The following is a 9,760-nucleotide window of genomic DNA, read 5'->3' as shown; positions in this document are numbered from 1 at the left end:
ATTGTAGTCAAGTGGAGGAAGCAAATGTCAAAGAAAAACAAAGGCACAAATATAAAATTCTAATATTCTATATGCTCAGGATGAGAAAGGTTCCTTTGAGAGAGATTTACAAGAGAGAACCTAATTTTTTATTGGGTTTCTTACATTCTGTGGAAGAGACAGATACTGTCCCTCTAAATGAGACTAAATGTTAGGTGAGGATGAGAAGGTGAGTGGTACAGATTTCCAGACTGTGCAAAGAGCACATGTGAAAGCTTTGAGGTTGACGTGTTTGAGAATAGTGAAGGCCAGTATGGTGCAATGCAGCGAGAGACAGAACAAATGAGAGGACTTGGGTCGGGGGATAAGCCAGGGCCAGACCAGTATCCACACTAAGAAGTTTCCACTTTAACCCAAAAGGAAGCCATCCTGAAGGGTTTTCCACAGGGCAAATGCATGAATCAATTTCAGTTTTCATAAAAAGGTCATTTTGGTTACCAAGTGGAAGATAAATGGTAAATATCTAAAAATGCTATGGGAACCATTTAAGAGGCCATTTACTGAGTTTAGTGACAGACAGTGATGGCATGGATGCAGTGGCAGCAGTGAAGACAGAAATGGGCAGGTGTGAACTGTATGTTGGAGACAGAACTGGGAATGTTTGATGAGTGATTCAATGTGGACCGGGTGAGGGAAAGGCGGTGTCTGGATCATGTCAGGTTTCATTCAGAAAATTGTGAAGTGGGGCTTACATGTCCTCTGGTGTGTGGAGCCTGGGTCAATGAACAGCCTTCAGTCACCAAGGCTGCTAGGAAGCAGTGTCCTTAGAGAAGAACCTAGCATTTTGCCGAGACACAGAGGTGGAAGAGTGTTTTTGGGGAAGACGTAAAGTAGAAGCTATGTTTATAGTACAACCGTGGTTCTGGAGGGAGGAGTGGGAAGGGTTGAGATGGAGACAGAGGGGTTGGTTGGAGAACAGAAGATCAGGACCATGGAGGCTGAGAGAGTGCACATCAGGCTGTGCCTAATACTGCATGTTGGAAAGTGGGTCTCAGGAGAGTCCCTTAGTGCACTTGTGCTTGCTTGATCTTTTCTCTTTGTGCTCCTCAAAACTCAGGTCCTCTGTCCTTTCTCTATTCACTGATTTTCTGCTCTGTAGTTCTTTATGAGTCTTTCACAGATGTGCAATCTCAACCACATCATAAACATCCTGAAGCTGGAAAACAAGAGTCCATTGAAGTGGCATATATTCGATGCATTCTTGTGAATAAAACAAGGACAGACAGAGGCAAGCATGTGTTCCTAGTCCTGGCTATTTCACTCTCTAGTTGGAGAAGCAACATCTCTAGTTTTATTTCTTTAAATAGAGAAGGGGGTCTCACTATGTTGCCCATGCTGATCTTGAACGTCTGGCCTCAAGCAATCTTCTCACTTCGGCCTCCCAAAATGCTGGGATTTCAGGCGCATGTCAACACACCTGGCCAATATCTGTAGTTTTAAATGTCTTTTTCTGTTATATGGGTCTAACAGTTCCTTAAATGTATGTTTTCTAAAGGACTGTCCTCAAGAATTACTTCATTTGGCCTTACAACAAGCCTTCTTGATAGGTGGGACTGATTGCACTGTGCACTCCACCCAGGCTGGAGTGCACAGTGCAATCATGGCTCACTGCAGCCTCAACCTCCTGGGTTCAGGTGATCCTCCCACCTCAGCCTCCTGAGTAGCTAGGACTACAGGCGCTCACTACCATGCCTGGCTAATTTTTGTATTTTTTGTGGAGACAGGGTTTTGCCATGTTGCCCAAGCTGGTCTTGAACTCCTGAGCTCAAGCACTCCACCCCCCTTGGCCTCCCAAAGCGTTAGAATTAACAGGCATGAGCAACCGCACCCGGCCAGGTGTACAATCTTCTTTACAAGTGAGGAAACTGATGGTCAGAGAGGTAAAGTAAGTGCTCTATTAAAAGCTTGTCAAGCTACTGCTTGCAGAGTCCAGACCAGAAAGACTTTCTGATTCTGGGTTTTGTGTTCTTCATACAATATCAGATAAAGTTGTTGAAAAACTTAGAACACTTCAAAAACTGTCAAACGCTGTTGACCTTTAGTCCCTCCAAGCAATAATTTTGTCATAAATTCTTTGTATGCCCCCCACTACCGGGCACACAGCATATGCCCAATGGGGAGCAATAAGACTCAGTGTTTTTCCCCAGGTCATGTTGCAGGTGTTATGGGAACTTGCTTTTTCCATGCTATTTTTGAGGAGTTCTTATTTTCCTAAAGAGATTGCAGCTATACCAGAATTGGGCAAGGCCACACTTCAGTACTTCTGTATATAGGAGTCAGGGAAGCCTGCTTGTAAGTCGCGTTGCTACCATTTAGGATCCATGCGAGCTTGGGAAAGTCATTTCTTCCACCGGAGACTCTTTATTTTTGCTTTTAAAATGGAGAGAATCATGCCTACCTGGATTTCGTGTGTGTGTAAGGTTGAAAAAAGAAAAAACCTTTTTGTCAACTACATAAGGCAGCCTTATGGTTCTCTGCACACTATAGGCATTTGTTAAGTGGATGTACAATGAAGATACACAGACACCTACACAGCATCCTACCAGGGCCGAGAATAGGGCTGCCTACACAGTGTACATGCAGTTGCTAGCATGCCTGTGGCACCCAGGAAGTGCGCTTTAATGAAGAGATGTCATGCTCAAACAGACAGTTTGCTGATTGGATTGCTCAGTGGAGCAGGCAGTTGTTCTTGTTCCAAAAGGTTCACTAGCCATGCAGCCCCCCATTTTTTCAAAGCTGCATAGAGAGTGACTTTCCCTTACACTGCAGCTGCTTCGTTGCTGATTGGTATGGCCACAAGGAGCATCCTCTTGGCCCTCGTGGTCCTTGACTTGCTCTTCTATGTTCCACCAGGTAAAACGGAGTCCTCTCCTTGTAGAATTAGGAACAGTAAAGGGAAAGGTGTGAGGTTCTACAAGAGTGAAAAAAAGGCAGGACTTGGACACAGGAAGCTGCAACAGGGAGGAAGGTGAGCAGAGATGGACATGCTGGGCTGGTCCAGAGAATGAAGAAAAGATCCAAAGGACATAGAACAGGAGGTGGCTCTCTTCAGAAAAGAAACTGGTTATGGATTTTGCTCTGGGGAGTTGGTGAAGTTTGAGGGGAAGGCTGGACTGTTGGTATTGGCAGAAGTAGGGCAGAGCAAAAAGATGAGACTTTCAAAGAACAGGGAGGACTTGGGGGTGAGAAGGAGGCTGTTCTTTGAGGACTCTTAGAACTTGTCTTCCACAGTCAGCCACCCATGTTTTTTTTCACTCATTTGGAAGCCAAGGTAAATTTTATACTGAGCAGACTCCACAGACACAGCTGGTTAAGATGTATTACATTAACTTATAGCATGATGAGGTCCTATGAAACATCAGTTTGAGAGGTCAGAATTTACATTCTCTGGACAGAAGCCAGCAACTTGGTGATAATGAGAAGAGTCTACTTCAGTCACTAAAGTGTAGGTTCTCAAAACTGTTTTGCTTGTGGTTTTCTGGGATCAGCAGAGAGCCCCTACCCATTGCCTCAAACCTTCATATATAAAGTGTATCACTCAAGGACCAAGTGTGAAGTGTTTAAAAGACAGATATGAGGCTGGGCACGGTGGGTCACGCCTGCAATCCAAGCACTTTGGGAGGCTGAGTCGAGTGGATCACCTGAGGTCAGGAGTTCGAGACCAGTCTAGCCAACGTGGTGAAACCCCTTCTCCACTAAAAATACAAAATTAGCCGGGTGTGGTGGCGTGTGCCTGTCCCAGCTACTCGGGAAGCTGAGACAAGAGGATTGTTTGAACCCGGGAGGCGGAGGTTGCAGTGAGCTGAGATGGTGCCATTGCACTCCATCTCAAAAAAAAGAAAAAAAAAAAAGAAAAAGAAAATGAAGATAGATACGAACGAGGACCATGTTGAGATGAGAGCTGATGTCCCGCATAGTGGGATCTCTGGACACTTTGCAATGCGTCTCTACTGGACTCTTTGTCCCCAGAAAGGTGCCTGAGGTCTAGCGAGCGCACGGTGGGCAAGTTTGCCTGCTAATGGCCCTTGACCATACCATATTGATTATTTTCACACGACAAAGGCTCAATCTATGGACTCGTAGAGGCACCTGGGTGGAGAAACTGATAAGACTTAGCATGCAAGAGTAGATGATTCAGTAGGGGCAACTCAGGGCCACCCTTATCCTCTTAAACTGCCTTCCTATTACCCCTCCTCCACCCTTTGGTTTCCAGAGGCTCCCAGTTCTTAAGGTGTAGAAAAATTACTAGCAATAAATTTCTATATTTGTCTCAGGTATTTCAAACCATTTCACACTCATGCTCCCATGGGTGCAAAGTAACTTACAGCATGATGAGGTGCAAAGTACCCATGGGAGAATAAGTACTTCTTAAGTACCTTGTGATGAAGCACTTGACAAAAAGTCATGCAGAATGTTACTGGGGAATACAGGGATAGAACTGTAGGCTTCTAAAATTCCAGTTCAGGGATCTTTCTTTCTTTATGCTGATACTTTGAGAATCACAAACTGCCTCAGGTAGCTATTCCAGACCCTGCATGCCTCCTGGTATGGGACCTCCACAGGCTCCTGGGATGACTTTGATGTCTGAATGTTCTTTCTGAAGCAAATAGTCTCAAGCTGAAGATGTCGGGTCCTGTTAACTCCACATAGTTGATCAGTAATTCATGTAACTCATTGTGGGTTCATATAATGGCTTATAATAGGGCCCCTGGAAAACAAGGTAAGAGCAACTGAAAAGGGGCATCCAGCTATAAAATGTCTTGAGTATCTTCGATCATGTCTAATTCATCATTAAAAAGTGAAAACTATGGTGTGAAGTCTAATTTATCCACGGCAACATGACACTGCAGGACACTAACTGTGCATTAACCTTTGTTTCTCTTGGTAGGTAGAAGTGGACCCAACGTCTACATACAAAAACTCTTTGCTTCATGTTGGCGACTGCGGGGTTCTTGCAGGCAAAAATGTTTAAAAAAAGAAGAATATCATATTTTGTGTGATACTACACGTTTATGCTGTGTAAACCCAAAACATTTACCTATACTGACTGGGTAATAGTTGTGAGTACCTGAAAGCTGTTGCTGATTTCCTCTGGGAACCCAGATCCCTCTCAGTTGCACCATTCGATTAAAACAATGGCTTTAGCCTATCAGTGTTCCCATGTCTGCTGTATTTCTCTCTATTTTTTCTCCTACAGAAATACTCTAATTCCCTGTGTTTAGTGTTTTCTTTTTATTAATTTATCGCTTCTTAAAAGTCTCTTAAGAACCTTTTGAAGTATAACATACAATTAAAACATGTACAAATCATGACTAAACATCATCCTGATGAATTGCACAAATTTAACACACCCATGTAACCAGCACCCTGCCCCCAAAAAGAATATTACAACATCCCAGGCACTACCAGTCACTACTACACACAAAATAATTCCTAGTCTGACTTTTAATAGGAAGGTCCTGACATCTATTTTTGAACTTTATATAAATGGAATTGTAGGTATTCCTTTGTGTCTGGCTTCTTCTACACTACACTACTTTTGTGAAGTTTATTAATCTGTTTCATGTAATTGTAGTTTATACTTCTCAATGGCACATTGTATTACACTGGGAAAGATATTACAATTTATTTGAATATTCTAAGTGAAGACGGTCTTATTTGTAGTTTCCAGTTTTTGCTTTTATAAATAGGGTTGTGGTGCAGGCATTTCTGTGGGGGTTATATAACTAGGAGAGAAATTGCTAGGGCACAGGCTATGCATACATTCAGTTTTAGTAAATACATGGCATCTGATTGTCTTCCAAATTGGTTGTACCAATTTATACTCTCATCCACAATGTCTGAGCATTCTTGTTGCTTTACATTCTTGTCCACATCTAGTATTTTACACCTTTAAAAAAATATTCTAGGGAGTATACAGTGATGACATATGGAGTTTAATTTGTGTTGCATGGATGACTAATGAAGCTGAGCACCTTTCCAGATGTTTATTGGCCTAAGATATCCTTATTTGTGATACGACCCTTCAAGACGTTTGCCCACTTTTCTATTGGATTGTCTAACTTGGGAACCTACTAAGGAACACTCGTGGTTTGATGTTGAAAACAATGAAGCGAAAGTCATATTGAAAATAAGTTGAAATATTGAGTATGTTATAGTTTGCAATGGACAAAGACGTTTTGTGCTGTTTAGGATGACCAGGCCACAAAAATGTTTGTATCCTTGAAAAATTAAGAATACTTTTCCCAAATGGTGGATTAGAGGAACTGCTAGCATACCTCTCCCACTTGGAAGGACAAAATGGTGTGTACAGATTCACATTGTGAACTGTTTTTCAAGAAGCAACGCAATAACGGAACAGGAAAACCACATGAATCTGTTGATGTTTTGAAGGAAGCAGGAGGCTGCAGCCTACACTGAGTCAGGCGAAGGGCTGCGAGTCCCCTGAGTGTGAGAGAGGGAATTTGCCTCTGCGATATACACCCCCACTAGGGATCCTGAAAGTCCAGGACACAAGGTGGGCGTGCTGAGGGGGAAGCCCTAACGCGACCTAACGCAGGAACCGACTTGGGGAGGGTTATGGAATATAAAGTATTCCATACTTTCAGGGGGAGACCCTTGCATGCACTTCCAGATCCCAGCGTGGACTGAGTGCAGCCATTCCTTACCGTTCCTCCCAGGAGGCCTTGCGGCCAGCTACGAAGTTCAGGCGCTGGCTGCAGGTTGAAAGAAGCTCCCAACGGGGTTACAATACAACCTCGGGTGGGGACGAACTTCCTTGGCCAGGGCTAGGGCGGGGGAGGGTGAAAAGTGGGCTGCAAGTGCAGGAGCCACAGGTGCAGAGTTGTGGGTGCAGAAACTGCAATCGCAGGAGCTACGCGGGCACGCCGGCTTTGCAGCGGGCAGGGAGGGGCGTGGCCTGAACGCCCGGACTGCGGTCTCTGCGGGGAAAGCTTATGACTCCCGGCAGCCGCCAGTTCTGATTACAGGCTGACTGGAACTCAGCTCGCTGCTTTCAGTGGAACACCGTGGGAGTGGATCTGCCTTGCCAAGTGGGTAGGAACTGTGGATTTTACCACCGCCCGCTACTCCCTAACCCTTGCACAGACTCTTCTATGGAGCAGGGGCAGCAATGCTCCTCTCTGAAACATCAACCCAGTAGCCTGAGATCCGCTCCCATCCCCCAACACCCATAGAAGTTCCTGCTTTTTCTGCACATGGAGACCAGTGTGCAAGCCCGCCCAACCCAGCCCCTACCTAGCTTTGCCTCGCCACCCGCCCTGGTAACTCAACGCAAAGCACAGTCTCTTGGGCGCTACATGGCCCCACCCACGTCCGGAGAAACCAGAGTATCTCCCTCTGGGCAACACCAGGCAAGCAAAAATCCCACTGCTCTACCGCAGCTGCTGCTGTTTTGCAAGCGCCACCTCCTGGCTGGAGGCCAACCGACACAGTCCGTGACAGTATCTCCTGGTAGATTAACATTGCACCCAGAAAGGAGAAAACTGCTATGGGATCTCAGTTATCACCACTGCCTGCACCACTCTGGCTAACCAGGAGGTCCTGAGTCTGTCCACATGACCAGTTCATTACTACTGTAACCCACATTCAAGAAAGCCAACTCACTAAGGCTATCAATAACCAAGGAATTTCACAGAGTCTGTGTCACAACCTTGCCACCACCATTAGACCTGGTGTTGCTACCCACTGATCCCTTGGAGACATTCCCCAACACCAGCCTGGAGTGTGCCAACTTCTCTGGGCAGCTAGACCCAGAGGAACAACAACACTCACAGTAATCTGGCTCCCAGGGACTCCCACTTGCAGGGGAAGGAGGAGTGCACCACATCAAGGGAACACTCTGTGGGACAAAAGAATCCAGGCGGCAGGCCTTGAGCATCAGATGGAAGGCTTCCTTCAGTAGAGGCACAGTTGAAGTGTTGGGCTCAGCAGGGAAGGTTTTCAGCTCTATCCCAACAGTCAGACAGCTCTGGTGCGCGTGAAGGGTCTTGGAGAAAAGGAGGTCTTTCTCATGTTGTCCACCACCATAGGCACAGTTGGGCTTCTCCCATGGGAGCTTAGTGTGGGTGCAACTACAGACAGTCTTCCTGGAACACATCCCCACAGGAGGAGCACCCTCTAGGTTCAAGGTTGCATGAGAGGCAGAGCCATAATTCCTTTCTATTTGGAATATCAACATTCCTACAGATGAAAAAAAGGTCATAAAAAAGGGCTGTCAGTCAGCTCCTGAACAGCAGGAACACTGGGACAGGAGCATGCCTGAGTGGTGGGTAACTTTCCTGGTGATCTGGCAGCAGGGCTGAGGTGGCTCCAACCCTTCTCCCAATAAGACCCCAGTTTAACTCACTGAGAGTTCCTCCAGCCTCCTCTGTCAAGCCTGGGACATCATTCACTCACCTGCTTTAGCCACAACTGGTTCCTACCCAGGGACACCTCCCCTACTGGCCTGAAGCCTGAACCATCAAATTAGTAATAAAATACTGGGGGAAAATAAGTAAATAAATAAGTACACACTATGGGGGAATGGGATAAGCTTTAAGAGACCATTCCAACCCCATAGGACATAGTGAACTTGCTCACACACTGAGCACAATGCTACTACAACTAGCATATAAGAAAACCATCATACAAAGACTCTCTGTAACCAAGGGTCTTCACCCCCTAAAGCACCAAGAACTGAATTAGGCTATAATTAACTATAAGAATTAAAGTTTCATCCTTAAGGGGAAAAAAGAAATTTAAGAACAAACAAGCAAATAAGAGAAACACAGTCATATCAAACATAAATTCAAGAATAATGAGAAGAAATAGTTGATCCAAATGAGAAGGAACCAGAAAAATAACTCTAGCAATATGACAAAACAAGGTGCTATAACACACCGAAAAGATCATACTAGCTCTCCAGCAATGGACTCAAGCCAAGATGAAATCTTTGAAATACCAGTTAAGAAATATGAAGATTATTAAGCTACTCAAGAAGATATTGGAGAAAGGTGAAAACCATCTTAAAGAAATTTAAAAAGCAGTTCAGGATGTGAATGAAAAATTTTCCAGAGAGATAGATATCATCAAGAAAAAAACAACTGGAACTTCTAGAAATGAAAGATACACTGAGGGAATTACAAAATACAGTGGAAAGTTTTAACAATAAACTAGAACATGTAGAATAAAGAATTTCAGAGCTCAAAAACAAGGTTTTTGAATTAACCCAATCAGACAAAAATAAAGAAAAATAATAAAAAGAAATGAACAAAGTCTCTAAGAAGTATGGGATTATGTAAAATGGCCAAACCTAAGAATTATTGGTGTTCCTGGGGAAGGAGAGAAAATAACAAGTCTGGAAAACCTATTTTAGGGAATAATTGAGGAAAACTTCCCTGGCCTGCCTGGAGATCTACATATGCAATTCCAAGAAGCTCAAAGAACTCCTAGAAAATTCATTATATGTTCACTAAGGTATATAGTCATCAGGCTATCTAAAGTTGACATGAAGGAAATAATTCTAAGAGCAGTAAGAAAAAAGCAGCAGTTAAATTACAAACAAAAACCTATCAGACTAACAGCAGACTTCTCAGCAGAAACCTTAGAAGCCAGAGAGGATTGGGGTCATATCTTCAACCTCCTTAAACAGAACAACTGTCAGCCAAGAATTTTGTATCCTGCAAAACTAAGTTTCATAAATGGAGAAATAAAGTTATTT

At 44.2% G+C, this 9,760-nt stretch overlaps 1 protein-coding gene and 1 long non-coding RNA gene across 2 annotated transcripts; one reads left to right on the top strand and one right to left on the bottom strand.

The window, feature by feature from the left end:
* Positions 1-2,380: 2,380 nt before the first annotated feature.
* On the bottom strand, positions 2,381-6,936 carry LOC135964610 (uncharacterized). The gene is made up of 2 exons (XR_010577110.2): positions 6,708-6,936; positions 2,381-4,747 (listed from the first exon to the last, which is right to left on the bottom strand). It is a non-coding gene; the product is annotated as an uncharacterized lncRNA (long non-coding RNA).
* DEFB135 (defensin beta 135) lies at positions 2,829-5,201 on the top strand. The gene is made up of 2 exons (XM_045397836.3): positions 2,829-2,892; positions 4,928-5,201. The coding sequence occupies exons 1-2, from the start codon at positions 2,829-2,831 to the stop codon at positions 5,092-5,094; spliced, it is 231 nt and encodes a 76-aa protein (XP_045253771.2). The 3' UTR covers positions 5,095-5,201.
* Positions 6,937-9,760: the final 2,824 nt, after the last annotated feature.

Source organism: Macaca fascicularis, chromosome 8 (genome assembly GCF_037993035.2).
Source record: "Macaca fascicularis isolate 582-1 chromosome 8, T2T-MFA8v1.1".
Lineage (NCBI taxonomy): Eukaryota > Metazoa > Chordata > Mammalia > Primates > Cercopithecidae > Macaca > Macaca fascicularis.
This window is presented reverse-complemented; position numbering and strand designations above follow the sequence as displayed.

Excerpts from the sequence above, each read along its gene's own strand:
- DEFB135 (XM_045397836.3), top strand. The coding sequence starts at position 2,829 with ATGGCCACAAGGAGCATCCTCTTGGCCCTCGTGGTCCTTGACTTGCTC. Across the intron at positions 2,893-4,927 it reads GCTCTTCTATGTTCCACCAG|GTAGAAGTGGACCCAACGTC; the intron begins GTAAAACGGAGT and ends TTCTCTTGGTAG.